The sequence below is a fragment of the Callithrix jacchus genome, chromosome 5 (genome assembly GCF_049354715.1).
Source record: "Callithrix jacchus isolate 240 chromosome 5, calJac240_pri, whole genome shotgun sequence".
In the NCBI taxonomy this organism is placed as follows: Eukaryota; Metazoa; Chordata; class Mammalia; order Primates; family Cebidae; genus Callithrix; species Callithrix jacchus.
In genome coordinates, this window is record NC_133506.1 from 151,768,094 (window position 1) to 151,785,440 (window position 17,347).

General features: G+C 40.5%; 1 protein-coding gene across 19 annotated transcripts in view; it reads right to left on the bottom strand.

Moving 5' to 3' along the window:
* N4BP2L2 (NEDD4 binding protein 2 like 2) overlaps positions 1 to 13,151 on the bottom strand; it is a 107,103-nt gene extending 93,952 nt beyond the window's left edge. For 11 of the 19 annotated variants that reach the window (XR_013536209.1, XR_013536207.1, XR_013536210.1 and 8 more), the window contains exons 1-3: positions 12,943 to 13,151; positions 9,756 to 11,005; positions 3 to 127 (exon numbers count right to left, since the gene is read on the bottom strand). Coding sequence is in view for 12 of the 19 variants with exons in the window: in XM_035303384.3 (XP_035159275.1) it covers positions 3 to 127; positions 9,756 to 11,005 (1,375 nt within the window). In the remaining 7 variants the exon portion in view is untranslated. Of the gene's footprint in view, positions 1 to 2; positions 128 to 9,755; positions 11,006 to 12,942 lie in introns of those variants that run through there. The other 8 variants (XM_054256750.2, XM_035303385.3, XM_078375257.1 and 5 more) reach the window with 4 other exon arrangements.
* Positions 13,152 to 17,347: the final 4,196 nt, after the last annotated feature.

The window sequence follows — 17,347 nt, forward strand, 5'->3', positions numbered from 1 at the left end:
ACCTCTGTTCTGGTTCCAGTCATGGGCATCACCAAGTTGATTAACATTATACCTGTACCCATCTTGATGGTGAAAATAGTCATCAGTGCTGAACACAATGCCATCACGATTCTGACCAAGCAGAATCCTGTTAATAAAAGAAATCATAAAAGGTGCTATTTATAAAATCTATAACCATCAGAAATAAACCATCAAAAATAAATCAGAAATAAATAAAACCAACTGAAATAAATCACACTGGGAAAGTTATTAATTGAATTTCTGATACTTACCTGAAAGTATATTGCAAACCAAATAGCACAAGAGCTGACTAATCTTAAAAAGATTTCAGATTTCAAATCATTTCACACTTAAATCAACACAACTACAGACAACTACAGCCACTAACAAAAACTTTTTTTTTTGAGATGGAGTTTCGCTCGTTACCCAAACTGGAGTGCAATGGCGCAATCTCGGCTCACCGCAATCTCTGCCCCCTGGGTTCAGGCAATTCTTCTGCCTCAGCCTCCTGAGTAGCTAGGATTACAGGCACGTGCCACCATGCCCAGCTCATTTTTCGTATTTTTAGTTGAGACAGGGTCTCACCATGTTGACCAAGATAGTCTTGATCTCTTGACCTCGTGATCCACCCGCCTCGGCCTCCCAAAGTGTTGAGATTACAGGCGTGAGCCACTGCACCCGGCCTAACAAAAACTTTTTAAAGCATTTCTTTTGCAACGTTCTTCACCCAATCTCAAAATTATATCAACTACTATCCATGATTTCACTTTAGTAAATTTGTACTTGGTATCTAAAATTGCCTCAATCTAGTACAACTGGTAACCTAAGGAGCAAGTAACCCTAAGCAAGCATCTCATCTGAGAAAAACCATATGTGACTCTAGACAGCTTTAATAAACTTATTTCCATGAAGCATATATGATCCTCTAGTGAAAGTCAGACATATTTGGAGGGCAAAGGTTAAGGAATAAACTGTGATCCTCCAAAGTTAAGTCACTAAATGAAATTATTAAACAGTGAATAAAAAACTTTCAGCTCTGGTCAATGATAATCAAGCTTTGTTTTGAAAATGATACCACCTGGCCGGGCTCACGCCTATAATCCCAGCACTTTGGGAGGCCGAGGCGGGTGGATCACGAGGTCAAGAGATCAAGATCATCCTGGTCGACAAGGTGAAACCCTGTCTCTACTAAAAATACAAAAATTAGCTGGGCATGGTGGTGCGCACCTGTAGTCCCAGCTACTCGGGAGGCTGAGGCAGGAGAATTGCCTGAACCCAGAAGGCGGAGGTTGCGGTGAGCCGAGATCGTGCCATTGCACTCCAGTCTGGGTAACAACAGTGAAACTCTGTCTCAAAAAAAAACAAAAGAGACGGGCACAGTGGCTCACACTTGTAATCCCAGCACTTTGGGAGGCCGAGGCGGGTGGATCACAAGGTCAAGAGACCAAGACCATCGTGGTCAACATGGTGAAACCACGTCTCTACTAAAAATACAAAAAATTAGCTGGGCACGGTGGCGCATGCCTGTAATCCCAGCTACTCAGGAGGCTGGGGCAGGAGAATTGCCTGAACCCAGAAGGCAGAGGTTGTGGTGAGCTGAGATCGCGCCATTGCACTCTGGCCTGGGAAACAAGAGTGAAACTCCATCTCAAAAAAAAAAAAAAAAAAAAAAAAGAAAATGATACCGCCTTACACTGACAAGCACAGCAAGATTAACAAGTACTCAAAGAGAACTCCCATTACCAATGGCTATGAAAGAATTGGGAGTGTGCTATGATAGGGAAAATGCAGCAAGGTAATTATTTGGATCCAAGAATAACAACGAAAGTATTTTATTGTTTCCTCTCCTTCAACCATTAGGCAATTGGATGCCACTGTATAATTTTGAGGAGATTGGCAGGATGGAAGGTGGTATTAATACAAGAAATTGAGAGTAAAATAGTATTGGCCTGGAATGATTCAAGATTACTTACTTCCTACTAAATGGTAGTAGGAAGACTTGACAAATGTCATCTCTCCATCCCTCAGCTTATAACGGTATCATAAACAGTTCTTCCTCAGTATATCCATAGGAGCTTGGTTCCAGGACCACACTTGCTGCTCAATCCTTTGATATAAAATGGCTGTTTGCATATAAACTATGCACATCCTCCCATACACTTTAACTCATCTCTGAATTATTTACAATACCTAATACAATGTGAATACTATGTAAATAGTTCTTATACTGGCCAGGCGCGGTGGCTCGCGCCTGTAATCCCAGCACTTTGGGAGGCCGAGGCAGGTAGATCATGAGGTCAAGAGATCGAGACCATCCTGGTCAACATGGTGAAACCCCATCTCTATTAAAAATACAAAAAAAAAAAAAAAAAAAATTAGCTGGGCATGGTGGCGCAAGCCTGTAATCCCAGCAGGCAGAGGTTGCAGTGAGCCGAGATCGCGCCATTGCACTCCAGCCTGGGTAACAAGAGCAAAACTCTGGCTCAAAAAAAAAAAAAGTATTATACTGTATTTCAATACAGATGCAATATTTTCTCAAATACTTTCAGTCCAGGGTTCATTGAATTCACTGATGTGGAACCAACAAATATGGATGGCCAGTGGTATGTTTGATCATAAAAACAAAATCACTTGTATCAAAATAAAAATATTTAAATATTAATAGGTGGGAATGTAATTGCAGTTTTTGCCATTAAATTGCCAATAAAAAAACTGTGATTGCTTTTGCACAAACCTCTATTTCCACTTACAGAATTACAGTTCAAATCACTTCAGACAAACAAAATGAAAGTTAATGGTTTGGGTTGTGTTGTTTGCTTCTATGGGGGACTAGAGTTGGATTTCTTTTTCAAGCAGCTATGATTTTTCCAAAACATGTCTATCTGACATACTTGGCATCTTACTGCTTATACAGATAAACTAGAATACGAAAATGCCATATTAGCATTCTAAAGCAAAACTCAATCACCCAAAAAGAGATTTCGATTGTAATCAACCATGGTATCTAATTATATTCAACAGTACCAGAAATCCAGATAACACTTTTTCTAGATACCCCATGCTTTCTTTTTTTTCCCATTCTATTACTTTATTAGCAGGTGATTTTTAAGATGTTAATAATATTCTACGTGATAATCACAATTTTTGTATCTAAGAAATGGTTTAAATTTTCTCAAAATAAAAAAGTAGGAGAGCAATAAACCAATTTATATCATTAAAACAAGTCAACAGGCCGGGCGCGGTGGCTCACGCCTGTAATCCCAGCACTTTGGGAGGCCGAGGCGAGGCGGGTGGATCACAAGGTCAAGAGATTGAGACCATCCTGGTCAACATGGTGAAACCCTGTCTCTACTAAAAATTCAAAAACTCAGCTGGGCATGATGGCGTGTGCCTGTAATCCCAGCTACTCAAGAGGCTGAGGCAGGAGAATTGCCTGAACCCAGGAGGCGGAGGCTGCGGTGAGCCGAGATCGCACCATTGCACTCCAGCCTGGGTAACAAGAGCGAAACTCCGTCTCAAAAAACAAAAAAAAAAACAAGTCAACATTACATATGAACAAATCTCTATGAAGAACACTGTCTTAAATATATAAATCATAATTAAAGTTGAATATGTTTAACTTGAAAAGACTTTTCCTCCCAGGCAGCATAGACTGGTCATGCATCTTTTCAAATTCCCTGAATTACTTTAAACTATGAAGCTTTATTTTATGGACTGAGAACAGCACCTATATGAATCTAGGAATATCTAAATGTCATACAAAGCCTCTAAAGCAAAAATAAAATATTTAAGAACATTAGTATTAGGCTAGGCGCTGTGGCTCACGCCTATAATCCCAGCACTTTCGGAGGTCGAGGTGGGTGGATCACGACGAGGTCAAGAGATGGAGACCATCCTGGTCAACAAGGTGAAACCCCATCTCTACTAAAAATACAAAAATGAGCTGGGCCTGGTGGTGCATGCCTGTAGTCCCAACTACTCGGGAGGCTGAGGCAGGAGAATTGCTTGAACCCAGAAGGCGGAGGTTGCGGTGAGCCAAGATCGTGCTATTGCACTCCAGTCTGGGTAACAACAGCGAAACTCCGTCTCAAAAAAAAACAAAAACAAAAAACAAAAAACATTAGTATTTTCATAATTCTCAGACTGTGTTGGAACTCTCAAGTCAGATACTAAAATGGATTCTCAGAATGTCGAAATTTAGAATTTTGAGTAAGTCAAATTTCTAATTTTAAAATATCAAATCTGGGCTCAGGGGCCACTTGATTTCTATTTTTTTCAAAACTTTGAAAAATAGCTATCTTTTAAAGAACGTATTACATATCAAACATTTTACATATATCTATGACCTTGTTTAATCTTCATAAAAGTCTACCAATTTGATAATAAACTAATCCAGGAGAAGAAATAATTTCGGCAAGTTAGATGGTAATGGGAGAGCTAAGATAAGCCATCTCCTTGACCCCAAAACCAATGGCCTCCAATGATCCCTGTCTCCTGGTACTCACAACCTTGTATCTTATCATGGAGTGTGCTTGGATTTAGTCCCTAGCTTCTAAGGAATAGAATATGACACAGGTTATGGGATGCCACTTCACAGATTAATAAGAAAAAATAGCTTCTGTCTTAGACTTGAGCTTGCAGTCAGCTGTCTTGTGAATGGAGAGAGGCCAAGTAGCAAAGAAATGCAAGAAGTCTCCAGTCTCCAGCCAGCAAGGAACTAAGTCTTCAATCCAACATAGCTCACAAGAAACTCAGTCCTGGCAACAATCTTGAGAGCTTTTACAACCAGATCCTTCCCAAATCAAGCCTTCAGACCAGAACACAGTCCTAGCCAACATCTTAATTACAGCATTCTTAGAGTCACTGAACCTGGTAACTATAGCGAGTCTAGACCTACAGAAAGAAACTATGAGGCAATATGTTTGTTGCTTTAAACAACTAAGTTTTAGGGTAATCTGTTACATGGCCTTGAATAACTAATGCACTCTATACTTAAAATTTCTCACTTAAGAAACAAGTGGTGAACCAAGACAGCCTGTTCCCAAAACAAGGACTGTAAGAGTCCATTTTCATGGTTTCTTTTTTAAATTTCTAAGAAGTGCACATTAATACTTTCATGTGCATTTACAAGTGATTTAAAAAAAACCCCACAAAATCTAGTAAAATCGACACATCACGAACCATTTACCTCCTTATTTACTGAGTGCCTTTGTATACTTCCTACCCTGAGACTACTTTACTGGGGTACTTCAATCTCTAAACACTCTCTGAATTAACAATAAAGGGACCTACATGAAGAAAAGAAAGTCTTTCCTCTGGAGTTTAAATAGAGACTTACCTCCTCCAAAAGAAGGAGAAAAAAAAAAAATAATCTCTTCCCATCTCTCTCCAAACTATGGTAAGTATATTAGTTTCTATAACTTCTATACCACCACAAACTTAAAAACAACAGGAATTTATCTTACAGTTTTGAAAGTTAGTAGCCCAACATCAGTTTCACCGAGCTAAAAAACCAAGTGCTTGCAGAACTGTACTCCTTCTGGAGGCTCTACAGAATTTGTTTTCTTGCTTTTCTGGCTTCTAAAGGTTAGCTGCACACCTGGGCTTATGGGATATTCCACCATCTTCAAAGCCAACACTATAGATTCTCTCTTGACCTTTGCTTTTGGTCTTACCTCTTCTCTCTATGACTAATTCCTCCTGCCTCCCTCTTAAGAACTTTTGTGAATACATTGAGCCAATCCAGTTAATCCAGGACAGCCTCCCTATCCTAAGATCCTTAACTTAATCAAATTTGCGAAATCCCATTTACCATGTAAGGCAACATATGCACAGGTTTTACGGTTTAGGACATGGATATCTTTAGGGGGATATTATTCAGCCTACCACTGTAAATATCCACAATAGTTAAAACAGAAGACAACAAAAAACTTAATTCTTTTTTTTTTTTTTTGAGACGGAGTTTCGCTCTTGTTACCCAGGCTGGAGTGCAATGGCACGATCTTGGCTCACCGCAACCTCCGCCTCCTGGGTTCAGGCAATTCTCCTGCCTCAGCCTCCTGAGTAGCTGGGATTACAGGCACGTGCCACTACGCCCAGCTAATTTTTTCTATTTTTAGTAGAGACGGGGCTTCACCAAGGATGGTCTCGATCTCTTGACCTCGTGATCCACCCACCTCAGCCTCCTAAAGTGCTGGGATTACAGGCTTGAGCCACCGCGCCCAGCAAAGTTAATTCTTAAATTCCCTCACTTTTAATTTCTTGGGTGGTAAGAAAGATCCCACTGTTTTATCCATTCTTTCAAATTACTTTTAAAAATCTGTATTTTCTTCCAGTTTCCTTGTTGGTTTTGTTTTTACTTTTAGTCCTTTATCCATCTAGCAGTTATTTTTGTGAATGATTTAAGATAGGGGCTTTACATATTTTTCCAAACTAACAATCAAATATCCTATTACCATTTATTTTGCCCTACTGATATAAAATGTCATTTCATCAAATATTAAATTCTCTTACATGTAACTATGTTTCTGAATTCTCTTTTCCTTTAAAAAAAAATTCTTTTTTTTAATAGAAACAGGGTCTATGTTTCCCAAATTGATCTCAAACTTCTGGCCTCAAGTGATGCTCCCACCTCAGCCTCCCAGTGTTGGGATTAGAGGTGAAAGCCACCATGCCTAGCCTGTTTCTGGGTTCTCTATCTAATTTTATGTTTGTTCTTTTGCTAGTTATTGCAAAGTTTTAATTACAGTAGTTTCTAAGTATATTTTGATAGCTGGTGGGATAAGTCTCGTTTTCTTCAAACTGTCCTTGTTATAGTTAAATACCAAACAAATTTTATTGGCTTCTCAACTTTACACAAAAATTCCTTTGTGATTTAGGTTAAAGTTTCTCTGAATTTATACATCAATTAGGGGGAAAAATGACATCTTTATTGGGCTATCCTAATCCATAAACACCCTATGGGCCAAAACTATGGCCAAGGCTATTACGGCCTACTGTCTTGCTCAGAATCATCACCAACCATCTTGAATACTTACCACGTTAGAGACATGCTGACTGAGATTTGGGCAAGGACTAAATTAAGTAAAGAAGACTTGAACACTACCTCTAAAGAATCTGAATTTTATCCAACCGCCTACACTCATTACCACATACCAAATGTAAACATTACTAATTTTTTTTTTTTTGAGTCAGGGTCTCAATCTGGCACCCAGACTAGAGTGCAGTGGGGCAATCATGGACTGCTGCAGCCTCAGGGGCTCAGCCTCCCAAGTAGCTGAGATACCAAGGTTACCTCGGCTGGTCTTGAACTCCTGGGCTCAAGCAATCTGCCTGCCTTGGCCTCCCAAAGTGCTGGGATTTCAGGCGTGCGCTATTGCATCCAGCTGGTCTTATAATTTGGTCCTCCCAATCAGCTCAACTCTGATCTACCAATTTTCACTCTATTCTTTTGTCAAAGCTTGTTTGAAATGGGAACTCCTATATGAAGCCATTCCTCATCAAAGAATATGTGACTTTACATCTAATTCCAAATAACCAACACCGCTTCACTTAAAAAGTGGTGACCTGGAGGTATTTCTGCCTCTAACCAGGCTCCTTTAAGTCAGGAGTCACATGTAAGACTATACATCCATTAAACATTAAAGTGAAGGCAAGGGAAAAACATGTTATCATCTTATTCCTAGTTTGATCTCTTGCTAGTTTTTGCAACTTCTAAGTCACTTAACCTGAACTTCCTTTAGCCTCTGCTCCTTCTTTAAGATGAAAAAACAACCCATCTCATGAGATTTTTATATATGGAAATACTCTGTAAACTGTGACTCACAATACAAATGGTACTTGCTGGTACTACATATAACTTCCATTCTTACATATCTATTCGTCAAATAAACGGACATATTATATCTAATCACCTCTAATTTCTCCCACTACAATGTCTCCTTTAAATTGTATTGAATTTCCACTACTTTATTCACCTTTAGTTTCAACATACCCCAATATGTTGTCTCAAATCTAACTTTTCTTCCATTTCTTCTGTACCCATTCTTAGTCAACATGTCCTAACTAGCAGACTTTTTTAACCAATTTCCAAATTTCAATTATTTACTTTCTCTGCTAGTATATCCTAAACCTAGAAGACTGTCCATGTTTGTGAGACCTCATTCCTAACTTGTATTAGAGGTGAAATTTCATTTTCTCCGCAAAATCCTCACTATAGTAAAAGGAATCAAAACACAAAGAGCAAAATTTAACTTTGGAATGAATTAACTCATTCACAAAAATCACAGTTTTTAATCCAGCTTGAAATATCAGAAATTAAATTTTTCTCTAGTGTCTTTTTTCTGAAAAAAAAAAAAAAAAAAAAAAAAAAAAAAAAAATTATTTAGTTTAGATAGATTGTCATGCTAGTAAATATAAAACATTTGCAAAATGGTTTCTGGGACTTCTCCATCCTCACCCAAAGATACCAAAAAATTTTCTTTTTCTCCTTGTCTGGCACAAATCTCGAACCATCTTATATAAATTGCTGAAAATTTGGACTGCTTTCTTTACACTATTTTTTCACAATTGCATAAATATACTCAAGTGCATCAATAGTTTTAAAATGTAAACAAAAAAAGGAATTTGAAATATCTTGTACTACAATAAACCACCACAAGTTCTAATGCCAATTCAGATATTGCTCACTTCAAACTGCTGAATTTTAAGGAATCAAAAAAAAGTTCCTTCTGCCAATCAATGGTATAAACAAGGCACAGTGCTCAACACATTCAAAATTCCCTTCCTTGTGTTATCTCATTTGATTTCCAAAAGAATTCTGGAAAAATGAAGTATCATTTATTCCATTAACAGGGAGCAAAACTTGCCCAAGGTGAAAAAGTGAAATAACTGAGTCAATACCCAAATTTTCTTTTTTTTTTTTTTCTTACCTCCAGCTGAACTTGAAAAACCCAAATTTTCTAACACTTGAGTCCAACTTTTCTTGAATAGCTGACTAAAAGGGTAGGCCAGGACAGTTCTCAAGTAGCATTTACTTTCATCACTGTCATAAAGTGTTACCTCTTTTTATAGCCCTTAGCAGAATCTTTATATATATATGCCAATTCTTCTTTCTTCTATCAGAAACGATTTTAAATAGTTACACTGTCAGATGCTATTCTTAGGTATAACAAATAAAAGATTTTCTTCTACTAGAAACAAGAAAGCATGTCACTGATTACAAATTTACAGTTTTAAAATTTTTATTTTTGGCCGGGCGCAGTGGCTCAAGCCTGTAATCCCAGCACTCTGGGAGGCCAAGGCGGGTGGATCACGAGGTCAAAAGATCAAGACCATCCTGGTCAACATGGTGAAACCCCGTCTCTACTAAAAATACAAAAATGAGCTGGACATGGTGGCGCGTGCCTGTAATCCCAGCTACGCGGGAGGCTGAGACAGAAGAACTGCTTGAATCCAGGAGGCGGAGGTTGCAGTGAGCCGAGATCGCGCCATTGCACTCCGGGCTGGGTAACAAGAGCGAAACTCCGCCTCAAAAAAATATATAAATAAATAAAAATTAAATTTTTATTTTTTAGAGACAGAGTCTCACTATGTTGCCCAGACTGATCTTGAACTCCTGACCTCAAGTGACCCACCCACCTTGGCCTCCCAAAGTGTTGGGATTACATGCAGGAGCCACTGCAGCTGGTGACAAATACCATTTATAATTTTTAAATGATTAATTACCAATTATTCAGTTGGTATCCTTTACTTACCGAGACAACGTTGTTTTCCCAGAACCAGGCAGACCTCTTAAAAGAATAAGTAACTTCTGCAATTTATTTAACTTTGCCTCTTCAAACTGCTGGTTCACAAACCTGTCTGTTCCATTATGCTTGTCCATACAAGGATCTTTCCAGCATCTTTCTCTGACTTCACAGAAACCATTACTCACATATTCATCTTGAATACTGCAGCCATTTCCAGAGGGATGAACACTACTCCTATTCTCACTACAGTCAGTATACTCATTGTTCTGATCAAAAGTCATACAATTCCAGTTAACATGACAATTATTTACGTAATATCCATTTTGCATCTGAAAGTCATCTTGGGATTGGAAAATATTTGATCGTGGATTTGGTGGAGCACTGAATCTTTGAAAATTTAAATGATAGTTCAAACTGGGAAGAGGAGGACCATGGGGCACTATAAAAGGATGCACTGATTGCCATTCAGGTCTGAAAGTAAATGAAGTGTCACAAAATGTAGGTATCACTTGTCCATAACAGGGATATTTGCCTGGCTCATTCCCCAAGTTCTGTTGATAATCACAATGTGATGAAAGAGCATTATTACTAAAATCTTTCTTTTCTTCAGGTTTTAAGAGACCATTATTATGACCCTGATAAATTGGAATAAATTGTTCCTGAGAAGGTTCAGATTCTTTACAACTGTTCTCAAAATCACTTTTTTCCTTTTCAAGCTCTTCAATTTCTTTGTAAAACTGGAAGAATTCATTGTCAATCTCTGATTTTCCAGAGTTAAATTTCTGTTTCTCTGTTTGTCCTCCTCTGCCATTTTTACCATTTAGAGTGTCTGCCTTATTCCTCCTTTCATTACGTTTCTTTTTCTCAGGGGGTTTATAAATGGGTCCTATAAATGCTTTACTTGTGCTATATATCTCATCATCTGTAGATACTAATGGAGGACGCGATTCCTGTAAAACTTGTGAATCGATGGATGCAATAACATCTGGTCTATTACCAGGCATCTCATCATGCAAAGGTCTATACAAATCTGTCGTTTTGGTTTTATCCTCCTGCAAATAACTATGTCCTCTGACATCAATGATGGTCACAGGGACCCAATCATTTCCAGTTTTCTCTTGAATTCTGTGAAAATCAGCATCATTATGATTGTGAAAAACACATGCCTCTGCAGTTGACTTCAATTTTTTACAGCGTGGTTCACTTGTAACTTCTTCACTAGGTCCCAAGAATTTACCTCCAATTTCACAAGACATCTGAGAAGTAAATAAATCATATAATTACTAGCTAATATCTTAAAAATCTAAATAAAATTTTCTTCATAAACAAGAAATTAAAGACATTTAAATTTGTGATATAAATATTTAATGGTAACAATTTCCCAAAACACCAGAGTCAATTTTATAACCACTTTTTACTTAAGCACAGTCATAACATAGTGGTTTATGGGAGGGATCTCGTTGAATATTCTTTAAAATATATATCTCTATCTATCTCAACTTTAAACGATCCATTTCTGAATTTGGAGGACCTAAAAGATTTAAGTATGTCCGTAAAGTTGAATCAGTAATATATTTTTACGATATAGATATACAATTGTGTATATAAGAGAGTAAAACTGCCAACACTAAATTAACACATACTCAAACTGGTTGTGGTACACCGCATCCTAAGCATCTCCTGACTTAAAATCACTGTTTTTGAGAGTAAATAGCTCCAGTTCTCTCCCAAACCTCAGACAATCAATTTCCTTAGCATCCAAATGGTAGATTAACTGAAATGCCAGTCTTTGGGGGACCTTTCCTGTGAGCAGTTAGTGTAAAAAAGATTCCTAAAAGGGTGTAGTGCGTTAATTTAAAAGGGTGAATAAAAGAGATAAGTTGCAACTTAACAAAAACTTAGCAAGAAATCTGGCAACTCTCAAAGATCAAAGCGTTCATAATTTCCAAATTGTCTATCATAAAGATAAAATTTGCTTCCCGGCCGGGCGCGGTGGCTCAAGCCTGTAATCCCAGCACTTTGGGAGGCTGAGGCGGGTGGATCACGAGGTCAGGAGATCGAGACCATTCTGGTCAACATGGTGAAACCCGTCTCGACTAAAAATACAAAAAATTAGCTGGGCATGGTGGCGCGTGCCTGTAATCCCAGCTACTCGGGAGGCTGAGGTAGGAGAATTGCCTGAACCCAGGAGGCGGAGGTTGCGGTGAGCCGAGATCGTGCCGTTGCACTCCAGTCTGGGTAACAGCGAAAGTCTCGTCTCAAAAAACAAAACAAAACAAAAATTAGCCAGGCACGGTGGCGGGCGCCTGTAATCCTAGCTACTTCGGAGGCTGAGGCAGAATTGTCTGAACCCGAGAGGCAGAGGTAGCAGGGAGCCGAGATCGGGCCACTGAACTCTAGCCTGGGCGACAGAACAAGACTCCGTCTCAAAAACAAACAAAACATACAAACAAACAACAACAAAAAACAATAAATTAGCCCGGCACGGTGGCACAGACCTGCGGTCCCGGCTACTCGAGAGGTTACGGTGGGAGGATCGCTCGAGGTGCGGCGGGGGGTGGGGCGGAGGTTGCAGTCAGCCGAGATGGCGCCACCGCACTCCAGCCCGGGCGACAGAGCAATACCCTGTTCTCAGGAAAAAAAGAATGCTTCCCCTAAAATATCTCAGCGACCTCAAAGTACAGCCCAGAGGCTTACTCTACCGACCTCTTCATTGTGCCACTCTCTGGTGTTCCTCACTAACACGAGAGAAAAAGAAACGGACAAAAAAGCGAACCAGAGAACGATGCAAGCAGGCCCCAGAGAGGCTGGAGGGAGACAACCGCGGAGAACGCCATCCTCCGGCAACAGGCCTCCTCCTAAGGCCACCTTTCGGCTTCTCATTTCCTCATTCCAAATGTCTCAGAAAAGTCCCCAGGAAGAGCAAGCGGGTTGCGTTAACACAGCGTGGCCTATCCACAACCCCGAGCCCCAAGCCTCAAGCCTTCCAGAGCGAGCGGCCTGGGCAAAAGTGCGTCACCCAGCTTTTTTGTCCCAGTGGAGACATGCTCAGGTCCTGTCCAGGAATTCTGGAGGTCTCTGAGACGCGAAAATTCACACCGAGCTTACTTCTACGTTTACAGCTAAGGGGTCCAGTCAAGTAAGAAAGCGAAAGACGCCACCACCCCACCCTCACCTAGGGGCGTCTACTCACCTTATTCTACACCTACGCATTGACCTTTACCTCCCAACAAAACCTTCTTCTAGGAAGACACGAACCTCTGTAAAGGTGAAAGAAAAGCGGAAGCACAACGCCAAAGCCGAGATCTGGAGGGTCTAAAAGCCCAGGCTCGCAATCTGGGTAACAAGCCGCACCTCCGTACGCAAGATGGCGGCCACCTCACGGTTTACCCAGGCCTCAACGAGGCGTTTGCGCTAGGCATTGTGGGAATTGAAGTCCGACGTTCACGCCGGCTCTGTAAACCTCACGTCATGGAGACTAGGTCTCCCAGAATCCATGGCGTGAGAAACGCACTAAATTGGTAACAAAAGCAAACCGGAATTAGTTCCTAGATCTGCAGCAGGGAAGTTATTTAAAAACACCAACTTTAGTTAAAAGAAAGCAGCGACCTCCTCTGGCGTTCACCCCTGAAGAAAAAGGGAATATGAGAACCTGGCGGCCCCAAATAGATGTATAAGCGGCTCTCAGCGCTTGCTTCTTAGGGCTTTCTAGAAGACAAAGAACCAGCTGAGTTTTCAAACGGAACGCCGCAGTTGATATCACACATATGGATTTCGGTCGTTTCTACGAATGACCATCTGGCGTAATTTTAGGCTGATGCTTTTCTGTGGAAGGAAAGAATTACTGCGGCGCAGGTCCCCAAAAACGGATAAAAATACAAATAAAATCGTTTAGTGTCATGTCGCTGTTTTGTTTTTTTGGAAATACAGACCAATCACTGAGCTTTCCCATTAAAAGAGTCAATGTGAAAAACACCTAGAACAGCGAGTTCCTGGTAAGAACAAGTACTAAGTAAATGTCTGTTAGATTAAAAGTAAATACAAACCAGCCAGGCGCGGTGGTTTACGCCTGTAATCCTAGCACTTTGGGAAGCCGAGGTGGGTGGATCACCTGAGGTCAGGAGTTCAAGACCAGCCTGACCATCATGGTGAAACCCAATCTTTAAAAAAAAAAAAATATATATATATATATATATATATAAATATATATATTTAAAGTAAATACAAACCAAACAACTGGCAGTCCTCAACTGAGGGCCCCTTTTCTCTTCCCACCACCTCTCCAACCCTTCCTCACTCCACTGGTTCCCCATCCCCCATTATTTCAGGTCCCTGCAAGGAAAACTGGTCGTCTCTTCATATTTAAATGATTCTGTGGATATGTACCCTTCTCCATCCCCAGTGTGATGATAATTTCATTTGTTGTTAAAATTACAGTCTGGAGCACGCGGTGGCTCAAGCCTGTAATCCCAGCACTTTGGGAGGCCAAGGCGGGTGGATCACGAGGTCAAGAGATCGAGACTATCCTGGTCAACATGGTGAAACCCCGTCTCTACTAAAAATACAAAAAATTAGCTGGGCATGGTGATGGGTGCCTGTAATCCCAGCTACTCAGGAGGCTGAGGCAGGAGAATTGCCTGAACTCAAGAGGCGGAGGTTGCGGTGAGCTGAGATTGCCCCATTGCACTCCAGCCTGGGTAACGAGCGAAACTCCGTCTCAAAAAAAAAAAAAAAAAAATTACAGTCTGGAATATATACATTTGATTAACAGCCTTGTGATCAAGAGGTTTACCAAAGCAATCCATCCTCTTACAAAGAATTTTATCTCAAATGCAGATTTCTGCTACGAACTTTGTCTTCTCATAATTAAATTCAAGTCATGCATCCTCCTTTGAAACAATCACATTTAAGTGAGGTTGTGGCTTTCTCAGTATGTGATATCTGCAGGCACAGGATGCTCATTAATAAAATAGTGTTAATCTTTATCACCCCATCAAGGTATTGCCCTGTTTCTCCACGGCATATTTTCCCCCTTAGAACTAATAAGCAATCAGTGAGGTTATACTTTGAGATGAAGCAGCTTCTAATCAAACTTAACCTTATGGTTCAGATTCCATACGTGTTGGGTTTTTTTCCCACCTCCTCAAGCCTTCCACATTTGTCAATCCAGATGCTGCTATAGAGCAGAACCTTGCTTATTTATTTATTCACTATCAGTATTGTCAGGCCTCCATGTGTGAGCCTGGACCCAGAAAGTCGGAAGTTCTGCCTGCCTCAGTTGATCAACCCTCACTCACACACACACACACACCCCCACCCCCCCACCCCCCGGCCCCCGACCCTGCATTCACCATTATCCCTGATCACCCAGGGGAGCTTCCCCTGGACATTGAGCTTCTCTCCTCACCCTGCCATCTTAATTGTTATTATGATCATGTGAATACTTCTCACCCCACCCTGCCACCTTAACTGTTCTTGTCTTGTAAATATTTCTCCCCGCCACCCTACCATCTTAACTACTCTTACACCTAACCCCACCCGCTATTGTTACTGAACTTATGGTAATGTATACTCCTTGTCCCTACTCCCACCACTGTAACTGATCTTACTCTGTAACACCCCTGCCCCGGCAAAAATTGCCCCAACCTATAAAACCAATTCCCACCCCTACTTCGCCAGTCCTTTCTCGGATTCGGCCTACTTGCACCCAAGCATGAAATAAAACGGCCTTGTTGCCCGCACAAAGCCTGTTTGGAAGATCTCTTTATTAAATGCGTTTAATATCTGGTACTATTGGACGGCAAATGACAAGTATGAATTTATGGATTCCTCTTGTTCAGGGAGTTGTACTCCATTGCTCTCCTTACTTATTTACTATTGATACTTTTAGGATGGTTTTAAATGCACAGAAAAATCGAGCAAATGATAGAGTTCCCATGTACCACACACACATATACACAGTTTCCCCTATTACTAACCTTACATTGTTACAACTAATGAGGTAACATTGATATGTTAACATTAACTTGTTACAACTTATTAGTTACAATAACATAATATATAACATTAAGTTACATATCAGTTATATGTTGGTTGTATAACATTCATTATTACAATTCTTCGTTTTTATCTAAATGCCCTCTCTGTTCTTGGATTCCATCCAGGATACTAGCTTATATTTAGTTATCATGTTTCCTTAGGCTCCCTTTGACAATTTCTTAAACTTATTTTTTAATACCTTAAGCTTATTTTTTAGGACCTTGACTTCTGTTTGTTTGTTTTTGAGCTTCAGTCTTGCTCTGTTTCCCACTCTGGAGTGCAGTGGCACCATCTTGGCTGATTGCAACCTCTGCCTCCCAGGTTCAATTGATTCTCCCGCTTCAGCCTCCCAAGTAGCTTAGACTACAGGCACCTGCTGTAGCAGGAGCGGCCGTGGGAAACATCTCTCGAACACCGAATAAAGGAGGGAGGAGTTTGTTCCGCGAGAGAACAGGCAGTAATTTGTCGAAAACCCAGCTCATCTAACAAAGGAAGGTTCTGCCTTTACATAGGCTCATACTTTAGATGTTACACGTGGAAGAATCTTGGGTTCATAGTTTTAGGACTCACATGTGAAAAGGTTTTGGTGTACAGTTTCAGGAATCACATATGAAAGGGTTCCGGTTTACAGTTTTAGGACTCACATGTGAAAAGGTCTCTGGTTTGATGTTGTTTTAAGTAAAAACAGTGCCTTCTGGAGAGTTTCCCCAAGGCCTAGCCTGTCACCTATAGGAAGGTAAAACCGGAGGTGCCAGTCGGTCAACCTTTTCTTCTATTGAAATGCAGCATGGTAGTCAAAGGGGAAGTAGATGTGAGAAGCCTGGGTCTCCCTCTTCACTGCCACCACATCCAGCTAATTTTTGTATTATTATTATTATTATTATTATTATTATTATTATTTGTAGACAGAGTCTGGCTCTGTTGCCAGGCTGGAGTGCAATGGCAGGTCCCTACTCACTGCAACCTCCGCCAGGAGGCGGGTTCAAGTGATTCTACTGCCTCAGCCTCCCAAGTAACTGGGACTACAGGTGCATTCCACCATGCCCGGCTAATTTTTGTATTTTAGTAGAGAGAGTATTTCACCATGTTAGGATGGTCTGGAACTCCTGATCTCAGGTGATCCACCCTCCTCGGCCTCGCAAAGTGCTGGGATTACAGGCGCGAGCCACCACACCCAGACTAATTTTTGTATTTTTAGTAGAGACAGGTTCACCACGTTGGTCAGGCTGATCTCAAACTCCTGAGCTCAAGCAATCTACCTGCCTCTACTTCCCAAAGTGCTGAGATTACAGGTGTGAGCCACAGTACCCAGCGCCCTTGACAATTTTGAGGAAAACTGATCAGGTTTCTTGTAGCATGCTCTTATATTGGAATTTGTCTGATGTTTTTCGCAGTTTCCAGAACTGTGAAAAATAAGTTTGCTATTTGTTATTATTTTTATTAACTTATTTATTGAGACAAAGTCTTGCTCTGTCATCCAGACTGCAGTGTAGTGGCACAATCGTGGCTCACTGCGGCTTCAACCACCTGGGCTCAGGTGATCTTCCCACCTCAGCCTC